The 23,129-nt window shown below is 47.4% G+C and overlaps 1 protein-coding gene across 1 annotated transcript in view; it reads left to right on the top strand.

Annotated features, from left to right (window-relative positions):
• Nucleotides 1-23,129, top strand: part of ADAMTS17 (ADAM metallopeptidase with thrombospondin type 1 motif 17) — a 239,828-nt gene that overhangs the window by 32,517 nt on the left and 184,182 nt on the right. Inside the window, exons 4-6 of the mRNA XM_037510070.2 lie at nucleotides 13,339-13,508; nucleotides 19,067-19,150; nucleotides 19,881-20,038. Of these exons, the coding sequence (XP_037365967.1) occupies nucleotides 13,339-13,508; nucleotides 19,067-19,150; nucleotides 19,881-20,038 (412 nt within the window). The remainder of the gene's footprint in view (nucleotides 1-13,338; nucleotides 13,509-19,066; nucleotides 19,151-19,880; nucleotides 20,039-23,129) is intronic.

Below are 23,129 nucleotides of genomic sequence, written 5' to 3'. Positions count from 1 at the left end.
TGCCATAGCTCCTGCAGTTCTACTCCTATGTATATGCCCAAAAGAAAACATTTTCCCACGTAAAAATTTATAAATGAATCTTCAGAGCAGCATTATTCACAATAGCCAAAAAATGGAAACAAGACAAATGTCCATCAACTGGTGAGGGATAAACAAGGTGGTGCCTCCATACAGTGGACTCTGACTTGGCAATAGAAGGGAACACTGAAATGTGCTACATCGTGGATGGGCCTTGAGACATTATCATATGTGAAAAAGCCAGACCCAAAGGCCACATTTTATGTGATTATGTTTATATGAGCTGTACAGAATTGGCAAGTCTATAGAGATAGAAAGTAGTCATTTCCGAGGGTTGAGGGTGGGGGAAGACAGGGTAATGGGGGAGTGACTGCCAGTGGGTATGGGGGTTCCATTCTGAGTGATGAAAATGATCTATTCATATATTGATGGGTCTATAATTCTGAGAATACATTAAAAACCATTGAATTGTTGACTTCAAATGAGTGAGCTATATGGCATGTGAATTATATCTGTGCAAAGTTTCTATAAAAATAAAGATATAAAATATAATATTTTAATAATAACTTGTATCTCAAATGTAAGTAGAATTTACAAATCAGAGTAGTGGGAAGGGATATGGGAGGGAAAAAAAGATGCAAAATTGTTCTTTGTCCAAAAGGGAAAGTCAGAAGGAATTCTGCTCTGTTCTTGACATTGAGAATCAGAAATCTGTAAGAGAGTGAAGAATATTTAGGATTGTAAAGATAGCAGTAGAGTTGCTTCATCAACTAGAGATGAGAAACTTAATAAAATGTAGCTCACACAGGCAAGTACAGTGAGAAAGGGACTAAAAGCATGACAGTCAAACCATCAATTTTTATTAAAATCCTCCATTCAGTGATAGACATAGAAATGACACCAAAAAGTTACTGTAAAAGTGACTTTTTCTTTTCTTTCTACTGCCAAGACTTAAACCTTAAACACAGATGATAAAATTGAGAAAATATTTACCAAGTACTATAAAAGTTTTGATAAAGAAAATGAACATGGAGCCCCCCTGAGTCTGGGTTACAACCAAACAGGCCAGAGATTGTTGATTATAAGCTCCAGGCACATCCAGGCACCTGGGCATGTTCGTGCAGAGGGGTCCACACAGAGAGGAAATGAAACCACACTAGCAAGCCACACCCAGTAGTGACACTCAACCAATCACCACTTCACAAACTTTTCACCAATCAGAACTGCACTGACTGAAAATCTCATTTGCACAAAGTGACCATAGCCCCGCCCTTTTTGCCTCTATTTTCAGCACCATCCAGTTAGCCCTCCTTGGGCATTTGGCTCAATGCACCATGAGTCCCCTGGACTACAATCTTGAGGCCCCAAATAAACATTTGCTGTAGTAGTAACTTTTAAGTTGTGACTGTTATGGTGTGTTCTCAAACTGTAGTGCAAGAACTGTAACAGTGCTGCTAAGACAGAAGAGCTCTTACACTCTAGTTGTGACATGGTTGCTGTCACTCGGCTGCTGTCACTCAGCCAGACTTCAGGATGGTAGACAGTTTTCTTTCGTTTGCTCTTTCGTTCATTTAATTTTAAGTGATTTATTAAACCATACTGTGTGCTAGACACTAGGTCTAGAGGAATGAGTAACATGTTTCCATTCTCATTGAGTTTCCATATAGAAGAAATTATATTAAACATAGAACAGTAAACTATTAAATAATAATAAATGATTGTGCCAACTGCTTAAGGAGAGACGTGTGCCGTGTTATTTAGGTGAAAGGCTCCAAGGAAGTGACCTTTTAGTTGTGAGTACATATTAGTGAGGTAACTTGGGGAGAAGAACTTTCCAGATGAAGCTGTTGTATGTTCAGAAGCCAGGATGTGGGCAAAAGGTGAGGTACTTGAACTCATGCAGATCAGTATAATTTTGTGTGAACTTGGATTTTAGAGGAAGGTACAGGATGACACAGGGAGGTGACAAAAATTGAGAGAGAGAGGAGTCTTAGTGAATCTGTGGGTCTACTTAAAAGAGTGTGCCCCTTGCTGTTTGGCTAGTTTGCTCACCCAGGTAGAATCCAAGACTGCTTTGCATGTGGAAGTCCAGGGAATGTCTGGCCTGGCTATAGAGAAATCACCTTCTGGTAACCCGGTAGGGATCTTGGAAGGTTGGGAGTAGGAGCCCATGGTGCGAAGATACCTGCACCCAGGTTCAGGTGAATGTGCCTTTCTTGGAAGGCCTTGAAGTATCTTTGGCATTTGGGACAATGGCAAAGGGGGTTCTTTATTTGGGGAAGAAGGATAGTCTGGAGAACGGTGAGCCCGAAGGCGGTGCACTTACGCCGATTCCTCCAGCTCTAGGGCTGTTGGTCATTTATGTAAGCGCTCTTGTCACACGCGAGGGAACATCTGGGGCCTCTGTGAGACTCACGAGGCCTTTGGAGGTGTGAAGGTGTCTGTAACTATCCTGGAAGTAGGTATTTAAAACATTTGGAGGCACCACTGACATCTAAGAGTCCTACGAGGTCAAGGTGATATTTTTCTTTTTTTGCCCTTAAAATTTCTAAAAAAGGAATAAAGCCATTATTTCTTTCTCTTGTTCATATTTCATTCATTTTACTCTTGCGTTCAATTATGCATTCAAAAACAACAACTGAGTACCCACAATTCTGGGTGTTCCACAGTGGACAGCCCAGTGGCCTGGGGAGATGTCCACCCTCCACCCTAAGGCCTCCTGAGTGCTGTCGGGTGCTGAGGGACCACTGGAAGGACTTTCAGCTTTATTTTTGTTTTGTGTTAAGCAGCGATATAGAAGAGCTGGGCTTTCTAGTCCGTAGAATGGCTGCCCTCCTTGCAAAGGTGCAGGAATTTCTGAGCTGTCTGTAGTTTCTTGTACTTCCTTGTCAAAGATGAAAGACTGTCTGTCAAAAGAAACAATACACAGGATTCTGACAGGGGATTCCAGGTGCAGGAGACAAGGCGATTTCTTTTCAGGCTTTTGTTTGTCCTGTCTTGCTCTGGTTGAAACACGAGCACATTAATTAATTTCTTCCCCCAAGCTGTGTGTTTGGAGAATGTTCCTTTTTTCTTCGCCCATCAATTTGGAAGATAAAACTGTCAAGCTCCAGGAGGCTAGTGTCATCTTTCAGCAATAAACTGAGCTGAAAAGTGGCAGTGGAAAACCCTGAATAGTTCTAAGCATTTGCCTTTGTTGTTTTGAATTGGCCAGATGCATCTGGACGAACCTCTGTGATGGCCATCCTTTCTCGGAATCACCAGGCTCTCTTGACCGTGTGACTATACAACCGTCAGTGCACTCAAAAGGGTCTTCCCAGCCCACACTTTCCAGGGCAGGGAAGTGGGTGGGTGTCCGTTGTGGGCTGAATGGTGTCCCCCCAACATATGTTTAAGTCCTGGCCCACCAGAACCTCAGGTGTGGTTGTATTGGAGACTGTGCCGAGGTGATCATGTTAACAGGAGGTCATGAGGGTGAGTCTTAACCCCATATACTGGTTTCCTTTTAGAAGCGGAAGTTTGGACACAGATGGAGCACAAGGAAGGCCTGTGAGGATACAGGGAGCAGATGGCTACTGATAGGGCAAGTGAGAGACCCTCTGAGAAACCAGCCTGCTGACTCCTCCCTCATGGGCTTCCAGCCTCCATAATTGCAAGGAGATAATTCTGCTGTTTAAGACCCCAGTACTTTGTCATGGCAACCTGTGCCGACCAGTACAGTGCATTTTCCAAGTACGGGAGATGCTTAATAGAGGTGGGGACAAAGACATGATACTAACACCCTGCAGCATGTCTCTTAGCCTTCAGGCCCCCAACAGCCTATCAGAAGCCTTCTTGTAGGAATAGACCCATCTCTTCCTACGTGGTGTCTGCCTGCATGTTCGTTTTCCATTTTCTTTCTGTGTCCAGTTGCACTGCTTTGTGCTTTTCAAATAAATGTGCTTTGCCTCCTGCTCTTCCACTGGACAGCCATTTTCTCCTGGAGTTCCATGCTGTTTTCTTGACAGGCATTCACAGCAGGGTTTTTCATCCATGGGGTGTTTATAGGACTGTTAAGTTTTTACATGCCTTCTCCCTCCCTGGAGGGGAGCACCCTGCACAGGGCCGGCCACAGAGCTGGCCGGCTGGCTTCTTCTCCGTTGGTGTGAGGTAGGTATACCAGGTGCCTTATTCTTCCTAGATGGGGGTCCGTGGGCTTCTGTCATCAACGTGACTAGAGAAGGAACAAAGAGGGTCTTGAACAGTCCTGGCAGGCCTGGCTTTCCTCATGAGATGCACAATTTCTCCCATCTCAGGGAAATCATTCCTGGATTCTAGCACCTTTCACGGTGTTTCTATTCCTCCCCTCCCCTGACTTCACTTTTCTGGAGTTTGCACCATTTTTTCACCTCTGTGGCCTGACTTCTGCCCCCTGCGCTCAGTAGGGTAGAAACCCCCACCCTTTGCTCAATCTGGTCCCCTCTTGGCCCTCTGCTACCCACCCTCCTGAGACTTGATTTCCCTGGCTCTGTGATGCCATGCTCCACAACTCTCTCTGCACCATACCCATGCCACCCTCTTTTGGTTCCATCTCTCCTTTCTAGTCTGAAGGGTTGGTTTGGAATCTCTTGATTCCTAAATGACTATCTCTGAGCTAACTTTTGCTCTTGAACTCCAAGTCTCACATTCAAATGCCAACTTACCCTTTCTATTCAGGTACTTCCAAAGTACCTGAAACTTGTCCCAAGCCCACAGTACTTTTCATTTTGAGGCTATCTGTGTCCCAGGTGTGCCTAATTCAGTGATGAGCACAGCCCTTCAAACCAGGAGTTACCCTTGCTGGCCCCTTTGCTTTACTTACCCAGGTATCCCCAGGAGTGATGGTTTCACCATCTGCATCCCTCCTCAATCCATGTGCTTCTTTCAACCTGCAGTCACCTCCCCTGTCCAGGTGTGATCTCTCTCATCTGAGCACTTGTAGTGGTATTGAACCAGTGTCCCTGCTTCCACATGGACCCCTGGAATCTGTTCTACCAGTAGCAGCCAGAGTGACACATTCATAACTCCAGCCCTTTAGCTTCCCTTGAGCTTTATCCCATTGCTCCTGGGATAAAGAAGATCCAAACACACCCCACAGGGCCCTTCTTTTCACCCTGCCTGTAATTCAAGACTCTTTGAGAGCTACACCCACTCCTGCTCTGGGATCCCTGCAGTTTCTAGAACATGCCACGCTTTCTGCTCTCCCTGGACCTGTTTCCACTGCCCGGGCTGCTCCCAGCTCCTCTGTCCCCACCCCTACTGGTTTACTCTTACTTATCCTTCCTATTTTGGACCTACCTGTCACTTCCTTGTGGAGTCTTTCCTGAACCCCCAATCTAAATGCAGGCCCCTCCTTTGTATTCTCTCATAGCCTTCTCCTTTCTCGTGAGCAGTTATTACAGCTCTAATTTTCCACATTCATCTGTTGATCGGTTAACACCTCTCCTTCTACGTGGCCACCTACACTTGTGGCAGTGTCTAGCACACAATAGGTTCTCTGTTGACTGAATGAACATTTTTCCACCTCACCTGTAGGCAGTAGTGCCTGGCTGCTTGGGACCTACAGGGACCCTGACTGGGGAGAAAGCCCAAGGGGCCAGCCCTGCTTTCCTGCCATGGCCCTTCCATGTCCCAGTGTGGGGTGCATCACTCCCTGCCCCCTACTGTAGGCACTGATTCTGGACTCCAAGCATGACCAGTTCTTCATTCAAGATCAAAACTGTGAAAAAAAAAAATAGTCCTGTTTTCCACCTTTCTTGTTAAGGAATTTACATGAAAAAGATGCCTTTTATAAAAATGACTTGGCCTTGGGAGAAGTTATTTAAAGAATTCATACTTGGAGAGCAAAACTTATTTTCTTTTCCTTTTTCAAAAGAAAAATGAGAGCACAAAAGCATTATTTTTCAAGGATGTTGGATTTATGCAGCTCCCGAAAGCTTGCCTCACTCGGAGCTCGCTGCCCTCACGGTTGTCTCCAGGCAAGAAGGTGGTTTCCTATAAACAGACCCTTTGTTTTGGTTAAAGAGACAGAGTGGTCAGAAGATCATTTTTGTGCCGCTGTTTTATTGGCAATCACAGTGCCAGTTAGGTCTGCATGAGTGGACACTTAAATGCCACCCCGGAGACCTCCTGCTGGTGCCCTGTCCTGGAGCTTCCTCCTCTGACACTTTCTTCCCTGTGACTGAGGCTGCAGGCGCTGTCCCCAGGCCCTTGACAGCGGGTGGTTGGGAATCAGTGGTGTGACCTGATGCTGGCATTTCCTTCACAGCATCCTTTTGCTTTGTTTTTCCTGTGGTGACTCAGAATCTGTGGCTGCTCTCCTGCTTGTGGCAGTGTTCTGTGGTGTGGTGTGCGCACCCAATATCTTAATATTCTTGTAGTTAAAAAAAAATAATAAGTCTTTGGTTCCAGAACTGGGAAGAGTCCTTGAAACTTGAATGAAATACAGAAAGTAATCAAAGCACTGGCCCTCGGGCCTCAGGCTATCTCAGTTAAAGGAAAACTGAAACCATGCTGGGCACATCTATCAGAGGAAATTAACATGGAAACTGGTTACAGGAGTGTCCCACTCTTGTAAGTGAGGAGTGAGCTCACCCCCTGAGGGCTGAGGAAGGAAGGGAGAAGTCATGCGTGTCCAGGACCAAAAGATTTGGAGCAGGACTGCTTCTCTGGAGCCACCAGATCTTGGAGTGGGGCAGCAGAGCCCAGCTGGTGTCTTGCTGGATGTACCTAAGAAGGAGGTGGGCAGGTTGGCTGGGAGTACCCCAAGGGTTGGGTGCTGGAGCCTTAGTGGCACAGTGCTGCGGGGGCTGTGCCACCTGAGCTGAACATATAAGGAGTTCCTCCCTCTTTGTGCCTTCCTGGTTCCTCTACCCTCCTCCCTCACCTCCTTGGCAGTGCTGAACAGGGATTTTCAGCTGGCAAGGGAGTTTGAGAGACATAGTCTACAAGCTACCAGCCTCAGCACCCAGTGCAGAAGAGGGGATTGAACAAGAGCCAAGTAACCTGTGCATGGGAACAGAGACCTTTCTGTTAAGATCAGGCCCCAGGTACGGACCCAGAGTCCCCAACTCCCAGTCTGAAGGATTTTCATTGCACTCATGGCTTCTTATTTTAGGAAAATCAGTGCAAAAGATCATGGGGCTATTGGACATGCAGGAGAAACCACTTATCTTCATAGTGTCCGTGCTGTGGCTGTGGAGGCTTTGGGCTGCCACTGAGCAGAGGTTGGGGGTTCTGTGCACAGAAAGCAACTGTGGTGGCCTCAGCCTCTGCCCCAGGAGGCGGACTTTCACTCTCTGTTTTCCATGTTAATGGAAAACATTTGATTTTCATTCTTCCATCCTATGTGAAGTGTCATTAATAGTTCATGGTTTAAATAGCTGGTTTCATGTATGGCCGTGTTTTATGTTCTACATGTTTCTCATGATGGAAATATTCCCCCTCTGGCATGTTGGGAGGTTACATTGGTGAGTGTGGCACTCTTGAAACTGTTCTTCTTATATAATTTACTGGAGCATGATTAAGGATGGCCTTAGAGAAATTCTTTTATGTCTCCTGAGCAGTAAGAGTGAGAGGCTAGGCTGGGGTTTTGGGAGGGGTGGGGGTGTAGTGATGGGTGAGGTGAGAAGTGAGCCCCAATCATGCCTCAGAGCTTCCAAGTTCACGGTTTGGTTCTTGGGTCCAAATATGCAAAATTTAAAAATTTGTATTTAGACCCTAGTGTTTACTAGTGAGGATAATAATGTGATACGTGTAGAAATACAACCAACGGCATGATGTGGTTGTTATTATTTATCTGTTTGTGTTAGAGGCTGACCCAGCGCCTCTTTGTCATTTCGCACTTCCCTCCTAACAGAGCAGAATAATTATCACCTTGTTTTATCGATGAGGAGACTTGGCCATGGTCACCCTGGAAGTTCTTAGGCAGATTCTGACCAGCTCTGTCGGACATCAGAGATGAGCTCCTCATGACTAGCTTTTCCCCCTTCAGCTGAGATGGAGAGAAAATGAATCTTCTTGTTAATTAGAAATTTCAATGAATTTTGAATTTTTTTAAGATTTATTTATTCATGCAAACAAGAACCAGGGTATAGGCCAGAGGTGCAGGGGGTAAGAGAATTCACCAGAGACAGAGTGGGGAGCAGAACAGGCAGATCTATTGAAATACACTGCTGAGGGGAGCAGCCAGCGAGACAAGAAAGGTCTGCTGTGCCATGTGGGTAACTCCCTGGCCAGCCGGGGATCAAACCCATGCTGCAGAGGCTGCGAACAGCTTCATCATGCTGTGCTTAATCCCTTGTGCCACCAGGGAGGCCCAACGCAATTTATTTAGCTAAGTATAATCCTTGAATACCTACCATCTGCCAGGCATGGTGGTACATCCAGATGATGATGTTTGGGTCCTCAAGCTCACTGAGGGCAAGCAGAGACCATGTTCAACCACAACGTAGATGTAATAATGGTGGAGTATGGAGGAGGAAAACTGGGGAGCAGGGGACCCAGCACCACTCCAGACCAATGAAGCTTGTCTGAGCAGATCCTTTACCAGCAGCGGGCCACCTGGGGCCCAACACTGTGTAGATCCCAGAGTTCCAGTCTCCTGCCCAGCAATGTTCTAAAAGTTTCCTGTAATATAATTAAGCAAAATTTAGCATCACATTTGCCATAAAATGTTGTTGAAATGCTACCTCAGTGCCTCAGCAAGTGGCCCTGCATGAAGTCTTACTTGGCATTTTTCTCTCTTTGAAGCAGGGAAGTGTTTTGTTCATTGGAAAATGGTGCTACCGAAGGTGATGGCAATTTCAGTTCAAGTCCACCATCCCGAATGAAGAGGTTTCAAGATTTTTATAGGAGTGGGTGCATGCTGGGGTTGAGGAAAGGAATACTACTGTTTTACAAAAGTGTGTAAATCCGTGAGGGGTTTAAGGAAAACAGACGTCTCTGTACCAGCCCAGGTCGTTATCTTGGTGGCTCCAGAGTCCTTCCATCTGGTCGGTCACTGCGACATTAGTTCTTGCATTACGGCCTCAAGAGCTGACACCTTCTGCTGGAAACAGATCGTGCAAGATAAGGTTTTACTTTCGGGGATCTGTTAGAGAGTGGCTAGGGTGCTCATACCAGGGCCTAGACCAATCACGCTGAAGACATGAATCACGTCTCTGCGGTGCCCATGTGCCCGTGCTGTGTCTGGACCTGGGGGGACTATATGTGGGAAATGTTTGTTTCCAGCTTGAATGGAAAATTGGAGTTCTGTCTGCATCTTCCTGTTAACTCTGTAAGTGTGTTAGACTCCTGGTACCTGTTGCTCTGGCTTTGGCTTCTTAACCTGAAGTCCCCTCTGTCTGTGGTCTCAAGGTGCCCAAGCCTTTGGGTGGCTGCCTCCATTACCCCCACCACATCTGTTTTTTTCTTTAATTTGCCTCTGCAACTAGCAGCTGCTTGCTTTCTGCTCCTTTGGCACCAAGGACAACCTGAGATCTTCCCTGGAAATGACATGGGTAACATCAAAGATGCAGGGATCCTTCTTGTTCAGGAGGAGGTTGAATAATTTGGAGATGACTTCTGGCTTTTGAGCTCTCACACCAAATATTTTGTGATCTATGCATTGTTTTCCCCTAGTAAATACCTAATTACTCTATTGTTAAACTCAAGGAATATTTATTCCATAGGGAGCTTGATCATTCATAATTCATTTTTTTTCATTTTACTAAGAGCAAAGCTAATAACTACAATGATAATTTATGTATTGGTTCTGCATTTTCAATGGTCCCTGAAGTTTGAGAACAAATAATAATTTGAATATCCTAAAAGCAAAATATTTAGAATGCCTTTTGTTATTTCCTTGTCTTTTCATCATCTTGTATCATAAAAGATTTGGGGTATCTTACAGGATTACTTTCAGGTTTCTTTTTTTTTTCTTAGTGGATAGTTGGGCAAAGGGAAAATAAATATAAGAAAAATAATATGAAGTCAGAGAGGATGATATCTACCAAGTCAGCAAGACCGCACCAACTCCAGCAATGTGCTGGCAAAAGAAATTGCTGGACCAGATCTCCAAAGGATCCCCATGTCTGTGAGATTAGGAGGAAGCCTCGGCCACAGGTCTGTCTTCATCCCCAAGTGAGGGCAGCCTCCTGTTCCCGCAATGGCTGGAGACAACCTATTACCAGCATAGATTGGAGGGCCTCCCCCAACAAAGGACTTTGAACTTGGGTCTCTCCAGTGACTTCTAAATCCAGCACCCACATTATTCTGAAGTTGTTATTTTTCTTTTGACTTTTCAAGAGCATCTTATCTGCAAATATTGGCATTGATGAAACTTTGTCCATTAAAGTTATATTTATGCACTTCAGAGAATTAAGGGTAAAAATATCACAATTTGATACCCTCTATTGGGAAGGAACCATCTACTGATGGAGTGGTTGATGAGGAAAGGGAGACAGGAGGAGGCCAAGGTTCCCTCCACCTCTCACCCACCCCCACCCACAGGAACAACCTCTGTGCAGAAGAGTCTTCTTTTCTGCAGTTCAAAGCCTAGGAATCTTGACTTCATAGCAAAGTCTCACTCATGTAAGTCTATGGAACATCTTTATTTACCTCCCTTTATTCATCTCACTGCAGAAGCAGTGTCTTTGATTGGGGCCTGTGCCCTGGACCTCATCAAAGTAGGTCTGCAGTATTGCACATATGAACCACGTTGCTCTGCAATATCTAAGAAATTCTGAAACCTATGTGGCCTTGGGGAATTTGAATCAAGGCTTGGGGCCTCTCCTCTTGAGTGTGGGATAGAACGGAGCCCCAGTGTGTTCACGACATCATAGTCCCAGTGTCAGAGCTCAGAGGAGGGGACACAGACAGGATCGTGGGGGATAAATATGCTGCAATTGCAGACGGACCTCAGCCAAGCCAGAGGCTGGCCCAGCAGCAGGAGCCCTGCCATTGAAGGTGCCCGGAGGAGCAGCACCCTGTCTCCCTGGTCAAGACCCCCAGCATGAAGCAGCAAAGTCATGCTCATTATGTCCAAAAGAATCCTCTCCCACCAAGTCATCATCTCGCCCTCATGTGTGCAGTTTAGGGGGCAGCAAGGAGCATGTTCACCCACAGGCAGTGCAGGTCGGGAGAGTCAAAGGTGAGGGGCGAAACCCTGGGATCTGGCATCAAATTCAGCTTTGTGGTCTGGGAAACAGGAATTCTGCACACTCATTCACTCACCAGTGCTTGCATGAGTACTAATACTCATCAGCGAGGATTTATTTCCCATCAAGTGCTAAGGAGCAGGGGCAGTGGAAGGAGCAAATGAGATCATGGTAGTAAAAACCTTTAAAAGCTGCAGAGCCCCCAAGCATTGTCTTTTACCTGTTACTCTGTATTCTGGGCATATGATAACCCACGGTGTTTGCCCCCTGTGACACCTGTTCAGTAGCTCTCTAGGCTCCAGCAGGAAGGCAGGGTGGGTCTTGTTAGGGTCCTGCTTTATAGATCTGAGCGAGGGATGCCCAGTGCAGAGCCCTGGTGTGTTTGCTGTGCAGGCGTGATCAAGCTTGCCATCTCCCACAGAGATGTTACTAATGTGTTCTTAGGGGCTGCTAAAAATGCAGCTCTTTCCAGGCTGGAAACTGCAAATGCATGACAAGGTGTGAAAACAAGGCCTGAGTAGCCAACGTGGGAGCAAATCTGCGGATGAGAACATGAGTTGGTGACTCTGAGATGGGCTATAAAATACCGACTTTGAGAAGAGCCAGCGCTGCCTCTGGCTCTCGGCTGGTCGCCTGGGAGAGTGTGGGTGTGCTAGTTACAACAGAACTTCCGCTTGGGTGGCCCTTCGCTTGTGCTGTTTTAAATGCTAGTGAGATGTTTCTTTACAAATATCAGGGTGGGCAAGTTGGTCCCGTCCAAGCAGTGAAAGTGCCTGGCAAGTACCCCGATCCAGAACTTGGAGATGGCCTGCGTTCCTCCTTCTTTGTGCTCAGGGCTGATCTGACGGGTGATGTAGGTGTAGGTCCAGACAGAGACCTTCCTTCTGCCCACATGCAGCACAGCCTCATCTATGACCTTTGGTCTGGAATGATGGGTCAGTGTAAGAAGCCAGTTTGTGTATTCGCAGATTGCTTTATTACTTTAAAATTGTAGCCGGGACAGCTTCCGTGTGGGCTGGTGCTGAAAATGGGAGAAACAGTAGCTATCAAATTAAAGAACTGCTTTTCTCTGCACTCACATTGGAGTCCTGAAAGAGCGCACTATTCCTAGCAGCCGGAGTGTGGGGGATTAGGGAGGGGTTCCACCAGCAAAGACGAAATCAGTCCTCAGGCAGCAGCTTTGGGTGTTCAGCAGCTTGGACTTCAGTCAGTAACAAAGGCAGATCTTCCAGGGAATCAGTTTTCTCCAGGTCAGCAAAGGATCACTTATACAGGTGCTGACTACCTTCCCCATGTGAGGAGAGGACACAATGCATCCTGGCCTGGGTGGGTGCCAAATGATTGTCTTCTGATTAGGGTTTTTTATTTTTTTTAAGATTTATTTATTTATGCATACAAGAACTGGGATATACAGGCCAGAGGTGTGTGTGGGGAGGGGGGGTGAGAGGATTCACCAGAGACAGAGTGGGAAGCAGAACAGGCCGATCTACTGAAATACACTGCTGAGGGGAGCAGCAGGCAAGTCAGGAGAGTCTGCTGCGCCATGTGGGTTGCTCCCTAGCCGGGGATCGAACTCGTGCTGCAGTGGCTGCGAACAACTTCATAGGTTGTGTCTTAACCCCTTGTGCTACCAGGGAGGCCCTTGTTTGTTTGTTTGAACTGCTTTTCTGCCAGCTAATATTTGTGGTTCCTTATTCACAATTCTCAGAATAGTTTCTGAAATACCCACTTCCAGGGGAACACCCTGTGCCCCTGAGCCAGGCACTGCTTGCCTGGCCTAAGGTATCAGTAGTGGAAGCAGCCGTCTCAGGGAGCCTGGCCAGTTGGGTCATGGGCCCAAGTCTCTTTCTGATTCCTCCCCCCTGGGCCCAGGCTTCCTTTTCCTTCACTGACTTTGTACTGTTGCCTGCATTTCTCCATAGGGGTGGGGTTTCTCTTCCGTGACATTCACTCCCTCTCCCTCCTCAGCTGTGATGGTGGGCAGAGCTGAGCCCTCTTGTCATTTGGCCTCTGCAAGAGCTCGGGCAGCCCTGAGCTGGCGCAAGTCCAGCCCCAGCCAGAGGGGACGGACCAGGTTCTTGGGGGGGCTCCCTGGAGGGTTGGCCACGGTATGGTTTGGACATCAAATGCCTAGCCCTGCATGAACGTCTCCATTCTTTTCTAGAAAAGAAGCCGAGGAAGGGCAGGCCTTTGGGGGACCGGCGGGAGCGGAGGAACGCCATCCGGCTCACCAGCGAGCACACGGTGGAGACCCTGGTGGTGGCCGACGCCGACATGGTGCAGTACCACGGAGCAGAGGCTGCCCAGAGGTTCATCCTCACAGTCATGAACATGGTGAGTCAGGCTCGGGGGTCCAGCGCCCCCTTGGGTGCGGGCAGGTGTATCTGTGCACAGCCCCACAGGCCGCGCACCTATCTTCTGTGTGTTCATCTTCTCTGTTAGGAAGAAGCTGGACTGAGGGTGCAGCTACACACCCAGCTCGTGACCCCGGGCAGCCTGGAGGATGGGACACCAGTGCATGTCCCCAGGGGAGAGGGCCCGCTCACTGACCCTGACCTGGGGGGTGTTGCAGTGCCCTGGGGGGTGTTGCAGTCTCCTCAATCACTGGGCCCTGTCTCACCCTGTGGGACTCATGCAGTGAGACCCACAGACTGTGCTCAACATACAAGCTGGGAGATTTATGAGCACGTGTCATGCCCTGCAGTGCAGATCCTGGGGATGCAGGTGACTGAGTGGGTCAGGGACACCTGTGCTGTGACACCACCACGTAGCAGGGACAGCATTAAGGAGCTGGACAGTTGGGGGTCAGTTTGGCCTTTGGGAGGCAGAGAAGGGCAATTCCTGCTGAGTGATGGGGAGGATGGGGACTCAGTGAGGTGCCCTAGCTGGCAACCCCACAGGCTTGTGAGCCAGGACCTGCGGTGTGAGTGGGCCCCACTACATTTGGACAGGAAGTTGCCATGGGGAGGTTAAGCAGAAGAGTGGCAAGCACTGATATATGTTTCGAAATATCCCTCTACCCAGCTCTTATCTGGGAGAAATGGAGTCCTATTCCAGGATGGTGTGTCCCCAGCCATCCACTCACCTATGGAGGTACAGGCAGAGGGAGACGCCTCTCCCAGGCTGGCCTCCGAGCTGGCAGGGAACCATGGAGGGGAGCCTCGGTCTGGGCCTCTGTCACTTTTCCAAAAGTGCTGTGGGCGCTTTTGATGTACATCATTTACATGATTTGATTTTCCTTTGATTGGGGGAGGGGGTGACACAGGAGCAGGGATATTTTAAAGAACAAATTGCAGGCGGAAACAGGTGGTGCTGACACTAGAAACCCTGGGTGTGGCAGCCAACTTGGAAAGCGGGGCCACTCGACAGAGCTTTGGTTGGTTGTTTTTAGCTTCCTTAACAACCATGCAGTGGAATGAAAACCTGAGACATTCCAGGCAAGTTCTGTTTGGAGGAAAAATGACATCAATTTGACTCAATTACCATGTGCAACAGACAACAAGCAGCTCTCTGGTGACCAGAGAAACCCACCGGCAGTGTTAGAGTGTTAGAGCGGGCATGGGTCACAAGCTGCCCCAGTAGTCCTGGAGGGGAGGCTGCAGGGGTTGGGGGTCAGCAGATGAGCTGACTTCCTAAGGAGCATTTCCAAGAAGCCCCCAGATGTTGGTGCCCCTGCCTTAGGCACCACACCCACCCCCCACCAGGCCCTGTGCCAGAAAGCATAGCACTCTCCTGCCTGGGGGGTCTTGTGGACTCCAGGAGAGGTTGGAGTGTCCACTGCTGTTTCCATCTGGCCCTGGGGAGTCCCGCTGGTAGGTGGTACCCTTGTGAAAGCCCTGCTTGGCATGGTGAACAGCTCCACTCCCGCACCCCCATCACCTGCTCCGTCTTGGTCCTGTCTGCCCCTCCCTGACAGTGTCCCCAAGTCTCCCAGCCAGGAGAGCGCAGTGTGCTGCTGGCAGCAGGCCCCCCAGGCTCAGCCCCCAGACTGCCAAGGAAATGTGACAAATGCAGCCAGGGCTCTGAACACTGGCCAGCACGCAGCCAGAGCTGGACGCCAGAGACAAAATTTCCAGACGATTGGCCACGCTGTTCCCTGCCCAACCAGGTGTCTCCGGAAACATCGCATGGCCTCTGCCTCCGAGCCTCGTCCTGAGTGTGAATTTCCATAGGGAAAAAGACAGGAGGATTTGCTGCATATCTTTGAGGCCTTCTGTGTTTGTTGTCTTTTGGGTCTGTCGTTGGAGCTCCGTCTGGCTGGCTGCTGACCGCATCTTGGGGGAGAGCCTGATGTCCTCCCTGTGCCACTCTCTAAGGTCTGGCTCAGGTCAGGTGACAAGGCACCCAGGCCCTCCCTGCAGGCTCATAGAGGACGTTCCTGAGAGCCTGAAGACTTTTTAAAATTAAAATGCACATAACATAAAATGGACCACCTTAACCATTTTTAAGTGCACAGTTCAGCATTGTCAAGTGCAGCCGCACCGTTGTGACCAGTGTTAGAACCTTGGCTTGTTCCAAAACGGAAACTCGACACATCTGACCGCAGCACCTGCCTGCCCCTCCCCTCAGGCCCTGGAGAACCCCTTGCTGGATCCTATATCTCTATGTGCATTTACTCCAAGGGGAGCGAGGATTGAGCTTTTGGGGTGATGGTGTCTGGAGAGCATAGAACTCTCATCGGCCCAACAAGGAAAAAGCGGGGGGACTTCACAGTGGGGTGGGGAGCAGGTTGTGCTGTAGTTTTGCCCTTCCTGAAACTTGCACCCTCCCATGCAGGTTCTCTGCATGGCTCTTGTGTGCTTGTCAGAACCACAAGAACTCTTGCCATGCTATTTCTCTCCACCTACAATATTCTTTGATGTTTTTGGCTAAGATTGCTTTGATGTGTTTGGCTAATGTGGATGCTACAGGGAGTGTTTACATTGTACCTTGACACCCTGTGCTCCGAATTCTGTTTTCCCCCTCATCATTTTAAGTTTTCATTCTCCCACATTTTCATGTTTTAAGTTGAGGTTTTCCAGTTTGGGTCCAATCCTAATGCTGAATATTTCTGGAAAATTTTGAATTGCAGCCATTGGGTGGTTCTCAAAATATCAAAACAAGGAAAAAGTTACGTGCTTTCTCCTTCTTCACCCAGGTTTGGGGATAGGTAATTAAGACATGACTTCAGAATTGGCCTGTGGATGGGCCAGCCTGAAAAAAAAATGACTGCGATTTTATTTTTGAGGAAAGCTTTGGGAGAAAAAAAGTGAGAACGGTACAAGCGAATGGATTCTATTTTTCCTTGTGGGAAAGAATAGTAAATTACACAAAGATTTAACCTCGGTAGTAGTTTTCGAAGACTAGACCCAAGCAGTTAATCCCCGTGTCACATATACTCAATCGTGTGTGTGTGTGACTGATGCTGTGTCCAGCCATCCGTGGCCTGGACAGCCACGCCGTGGCCGTTGCTTTATGTTCCTGATGTCCTGATGGCCACAGCCCCAACTGCACAGTTTTTCAAATCATTTATTATTGTTGTTATTTTTTTCTTACATTGTTGTTCATTTTTGTACATTATTTGGTTTCTCCCCTCAGGTGTAATCCCCATAATTCTCCCACCACCACGGCGGCTGTGGCCATCACCATGGTCCCTCGTGCTGTTCCCTCCCCTGTGTTGACCCCTCTCCCTCCCTGCTTATATGCCTCAGATCTATGGTTTGCCTGCAAGTTTGGTCTTTTTCCTGATCCTTTGTTGAATTTCCCTAAATTCCCCCTGTAAGTGAGACCATCCGATGTTTTTCCTTTTCCTTACTGACTTACTTCTCTTAGCATAAGCCCTTCCAGCTCCATCCATGTTGCTGCAAATGGCATGAGTTTATCTGACAACTGGGCAAAGTTTCAATGTCCTTGCTGAACAGATTTTTCCTCTAGGTTATGTCTATCAGAACAGTGCTAGTAGGGTGAAACTAACACTAAACTAATACTAGTATATTAGCAGTAATATACTAAAGCTAATTAGATGTCAATTATATGTCATTAAAACTGGGAAACTGGGCCTCCCCTGGTGGCGCAGGCCCTTGAGTGCCACGCTGTGAAGCTGTCCACAGCCTCTGCAGCGCCAGTTCGATCCCGGCCAGCCAGCGAGGGTCCCACATGGCACGGCAGACCGCTCCTGTCTTGCCCTCTGCTCCCCTCAGCAGTATGTTTCAGTCAGTCTGCTTGTTCTGTTCCCCTCTCTGTCTCTGGTGAATCCTCTCGCCCTCCTGTGCATCTGGCCTATACCCCGGTTCTTGTAAAAATAAATAAATAAATATTAAAAAAAAAAACCTGGAAAACTAAATCAGGATATAATGAAACAAATGTATTTGTTTAATTACAAAAAAAATTTCAAACGATCCTCCCCCCTGTCCTGTCTTACACCATCACCTCATCACCTTCCCATTTACCTGCCCCTGCATCCTGCTCTCTCCACGTTATAGGAAGGAACTCAGGGAGTGTTGGGGTGACTTGGGGATCTTAACCAATAGACTTTCCTGTGCATATTTGATTCTTCTGCCTTGTTTGAGGTTTCCTATCTTTCTTCCTCTTGAAACACGTTCCTTTAATTTCTTGATGTTGAGGTTCTCATAATTAAGTTCTGCCAAAAGGTGCCAAACTGGGAGGGGACATAGCCATTTCTGTTATGGTAACTTTATCTCAGTGACAAACTTTGACTGGAACGAGGCTGCTGGGGACACCGGAGGAAGGTGGCTTTTGGGCTGGCATGGCTGGTTTTGAGTTGGGCTCACTGTTGATTGGCTGTGGGCCTTGGCCAGGCAGCTGGACCTTGAGAGGAAGGTGGTGCATGTAGACCAGGCTGATGGGTTGTGATGAAGGTTAGAACGTGTGCACAGAGCAGCTGGCCACAGGGGTTGACTGCCCCGCCCCTTCTGAAGGTCCCCTTCAGCCGTCCACATGAAAGCCCAGGGCGGGAGTTTTGCCTTTTCTGCATAATCATCTAATATCACGTCCTTTTTTTATTTGAAACTCACTATCCTTGACACTTTTTTAAATATTTATTTTATTTATTTGTGCATACAAGAGCTGGGGTATAGGCCAAAAGTGTGGGGGTTGAAAGGATTCACCAGAAACAGAGTGGGGAGCAGAACAGGCAGACTGACTGAAATACACTGCTGAGGGGAGCAGCGGGCGAGTCAGGAGAGGTCTGCTGTGCCATGTAGGTCGCTCCCTGGGTGGGGATGGAACTCATGCTACAGCGGCTGTGGATAGCTTTGTAGTGCTGAGACTTAACCCCTTGTGTCACCCGGGAAGCCTCTTGACATTTTTTTTTTAAAACAACTATTTTCCAGTTTAGCTGTGTGTGTCAGTGTGTGTGTGAGAGAGAGAGAGAGAAAGACTCCAGACTCCTATCATACACATGTGCTTTGGAAGGAATTCACATATACAGGCATGTTTTTTTGTTTGAGAAACCTTTTAAATAAAATCTGGTGTCTATTTCTCACATAAATGGATTCCCTAAGGATTTACCTCTGAACATTGAAATTTGAATTTCATACAATTCTTCCTGAATCTAGTTCTGTACTGTTCTTTAGTACTAATGTATAAAAAACAGAATTTAAATTTTATTTAGAAATATATATATATTATTCATGTTTTAGATTTCTAGAAAACACAGAAACAGCACAGAGTTGTCCCATGCACTGTCCCTGTTGCTAGCACCTTACATGAGTGATACGTTTGTCATGAATGATGGCCCCACCTTGATATGCTTTTGATGCCCAAAGCATATTCAGATTTCCTTTGCTTTTAGTAATATCTTTTCTCTCTTCCAGAAGCCCATTCAGGATACCGCTAAGTTATTGAAAGTGGTTTTATATTTACGTCTTGATTTCTCTTCTCTCTCGTAATAGGTATACAATATGTTTCAGCACCAGAGCCTTGGAATAAAAGTCAACATCCAGGTGACCAAGCTGGTCCTGCTTCGGCGACGGCCTGTAAGTCCCATCAGCGCCTTCAGAGCGGGTGTGTGTGACATCCTGGGTGTGCTGGGTGCCGAGGGGTGCAGGGACCTGCCTAATCAGCCCTCCCTGGCTTTCAGGCAGCAGCCGCATGCCCTGGGCCAGGGGACGGGATGTCAAGGGGAGAGGAGGGCAACTCCCACTCCCAAAGGTTTGGCGGGCACACAGTCTGCTCGGAACCTGGAGGGGACCCCAAGCTGTCACCACCGCACATCCCTTCTTTACCCCAGCAGGCTCGGGTGTGCATAGGCTTGATGGTGGAACACAGCCAGCCTTCTGGAAATACCCCCAGTTTCTGCCCTCTGTGGGATTAACTATGGCATTTTTTCTGGTCTTTTGAGCAAATGGACTCCCCATTGTGATAATTTTACCCGAGTCAAGAAATTCAGAATCAAACCATGAGTGTGAGAATGAGGGACTGATGCTTGTCTTGAGTATACTGTTTGTTTTGCTAAATAGAACATTAAAAACAAAAACAAAACAAAAAACCTGATCTTGACTTGAACTTTGAAATGGTCCCTCTGATGGCTTCTCTCTGGGTGTCTTCACCTGCCTATGTCAGGTTTGTGTTTTGGGGATGCTCATCATGGAAGGACACCACAGTAAGTCACTGTCCCCCTTAAATGAACATCTACTCTTTAGTCTGAGCATAAACTGTGTCTTCCAAGGGGCTCTTTTTCTCTAACTGTCCCTCAATTTCTTTAAGGCCAAGTTGTCCATCGGGCACCATGGCGAGCGCTCCCTGGAGAGCTTCTGTCACTGGCAGAATGAGGAATATGGGGGTGCACGGTACCTGGGCAACAATCAGGTTCCAGGAGGGAAGGACGATACACCCCCAGTGGATGCTGCTGTGTTCGTGACCAGGTAAAGTGCATTTGTCTGTAGCTGACAGCGTGAGCAGGAAGAGACCTTTCCTTCCGAAGGGGAATGGAAACAATCTTTAGGAAATTGGGTTTAGAAATCTGACCTTGGACTTCCTGGTTTGGAACCTCATCTTGCTCTTCAGTAAAATGGGATAAATGACAGCACCTCTTAGAAGTGGGAGGATGAACTGCATGGACAGCTCTTCCCACAATGCCAGGTCACACTCAGCCTCAGTTGCTATCAAGTACTAAAGTCCTAGGTATCCCAGGGCCTAAAACTTCCCTCTCCTGTGGGAGGGAGCCCACGAGGGGACCTGTATGCCACTCGCAACTGCATGGAGCACCCTGCATGGGGCCCTCTCGGGACAACAGCAGTGGGCAGACACCCTGAAATTCACATGGGCGCCCCCGAGGAAGCAAGGAGCTAAGCTTTTTCATAGGCTACAGACATGTACTCAGTCTTCCAGAGGAAGCCAGGAACCTGGCAGTGGGCAGCCTCCCATGCAGGCTGCAGCGAACTGTTGTCGTGTCTCATCAGAGACATGGTTGCTCTCAGTTTTGGAGACCGGAAGCCTGAAATCAAGGAGTCAGCAGAGCCAGGCTCTCTCTGAAGGCTACTAGCCCCTGGTGGTCGCCATAAACCCCTTGTGTCCCTTGTCTTGTAATTACATCACTCCAGATGTCACTGTGATCAGATGTCCTTCTCAGAAGGACGCCAATCCATAGAAGGCCCAGCTGCATCCAGTGTGACCTCTCCTGAACTTGGTTACCTTTTCAGGAAGGCCCTTTCCAGATAAGATCACATTCACACATACCAGGATTAGGACTCAGGCATATGTTTTTGAGGGATACACAGTTGACCCTTGAGCCAGGCAGATTTGAGCTGTGCAGGTACACCTGTGTGCAGATTTTCTTGTAAACAGGTGCTGTTAATACAGGGTAACCATACAAACAGTCCAGGGCTATAAGTGCGTCTTCTCTTCTTTGTGATTTTCTTAATAATTTTTTTTTTCCTCTAGCTGACTATTGTAAGAACAGTATTAATAAATGTAACATACCAAATATACCAAATGGATGTTCATCGATGGTTTATGTCATTGGTTTATGTCATAAGGCTTTCAGTCGATAGCAGGCTATTAGTTGTTTTTTTGGGGGGGTGTCAAGAATGTTACATATGGACCTCCCTGGTGGCGCATGCGATTAAGCGCAGCGCTGTGATGCTGTCCACATGCTGCCTCTGCAGCACAGGTTCGATCCTGGCCAGCCAGTGAGATACCCACATGGTGCAGCAGACCTCTCCTGTCTTGCCCACTGCTCCTCTCAACAGTGTATTTCATTCAGTCTGCCTGTTCTGTTTCCCGCTCTGTCTCTGGTGAGCGGGGACACTCTGTCTCACCCTCCCGCACATCTGGCCTGTACCCCGGTTCTTGTATGCATCAATAAAATAAATAAATCTTTAAAAAGAAAAGAATGTTACATGGATTTTTAAAAAATATTTATTCATACATACAAGAACCGGGGTACAGGCCAGAGTTGCAGGGGGTGAGAGGATTCACCAGAGACAGAGTGTGAAACAGAAGAGGCAGACCGACAGAAACACACTGCTGAGGGGAGCAGCAGGCAGCAGGTGAGACAGGAGAGGTCTGCCGTGCCATGTGGGCATCTCGCTGGCCAGCCGGGATCGAACCTGCTCTGCAGAGGCTGCAGACAACCTCAGCACTGCACTCAACTGCCTGCGCCACCAGGGAGGTCCTGGATTTTTGACTAGGTGGGGGAAGCGTTGCCCTTCTAACTCTGTTGTTCAAAGGTCAACAGTAGACTTGACTATTTCACTTCAGGGTTCTCTGAGGACAACTGATTTTTTTTGGTTGCATTATTTCAATAATGTAAATAAAATGTGTTCCATGTCCCCATCAGAATCTTCCTTTAGAAAATATTTCTTGATAATTTAATCCATTATATTGATAATACCAAATTTTATTAGGGTTGCTATAAGTATAGCAACTTTGAATTTTAGGGATTTTTTTTTTTTAACTTCAGGAAATCACTTTCCAAACTACATGCTTTCTTTTTCTCTGAGTTTAGAAGTAAAGTTGTAGAAGAGAGAACTTCAGGTTAAAGACAGCCTGTTCCTCTTAATAGGGTTATTTCCAACTTAAGACTTTGATTTTGTGTCAAGAAAGTGGCTCTTTGGTTGCATACAAGCCCCTAGTCTGCTGACTTCCCAGGCAGATGGTAAAATCTGTGACCATAAGCCCAGGCAATAGGCAGTACAGTATCCTAACCTGTCCCCTTAAAACGCCAGGAATGCACATTGCCACCACCAGACACCAAGCACACCCAGTCATTCTTGCATACGATCCGTCTACCAGCTTTCAAATGTTCTACCTTATGAGAACATTTGCTGCTTTGACAGGGTGGGTTTAAATATATAAGGGGACATTTAAGGAGTCTGTTCAGTAATTCCGATTACCTATAATACACAGATGCATTACAAGATACCAAGGGCAAGGGGTGACCACGACCTGGTTCTTCCTTTGGATCTGGGTTTGCCCCCTTCGTCAGTGCTGGATACCCTCTCCCCAGCAGTAGGGGGCTGGAAAGCACATTCACTGGGCAGAGGCTGCTGTGGCTCCAAGTACTTTGAAATGGCTTTTGGAGCCTGGCGGGGCCTCCTCTATACAGTATCCTGAGGATTGTGATGTTGGGGTTATAGGTAGTGCCCTTTGGGATTGGATTAGCCTGGAAGAGAAAGCAGGAGCCTTTGGGAACCATGTTTGTATATGACTATCAACAAATGGGATTGATTCTCCAAAGGATAATTAAATGAGGGCTAAAGACCTTTTCTGGATTGGAGCGCTGAAGTACATATTTGGAATAAGCAGCAAAGCCTCCAAGGTCACTACCTTGAAAGTGGTTTGTATAAGTACTGTATAAAAAGTTTTGTTAAGAATAACCTGTGGGAATTTTTCCTATATTGTTTATTTGCATTCCTGCTGTTTCCTTTTTTGGGTGGAAAGTGCTTGCAAGTGGTCTTGGTTTGGGAACAAATAGCTCTTTATTTTCTAGTGGCAATAAATGTTACCTAAATT

The sequence above is a fragment of the Talpa occidentalis genome, unplaced genomic scaffold (assembly GCF_014898055.3).
Source record: "Talpa occidentalis isolate TD23 unplaced genomic scaffold, MPIMG_talOcc4v2.1 talOcc4.14, whole genome shotgun sequence".
NCBI classification, from domain to species: domain Eukaryota; kingdom Metazoa; phylum Chordata; class Mammalia; order Eulipotyphla; family Talpidae; genus Talpa; species Talpa occidentalis.
This window is presented reverse-complemented; position numbering and strand designations above follow the sequence as displayed.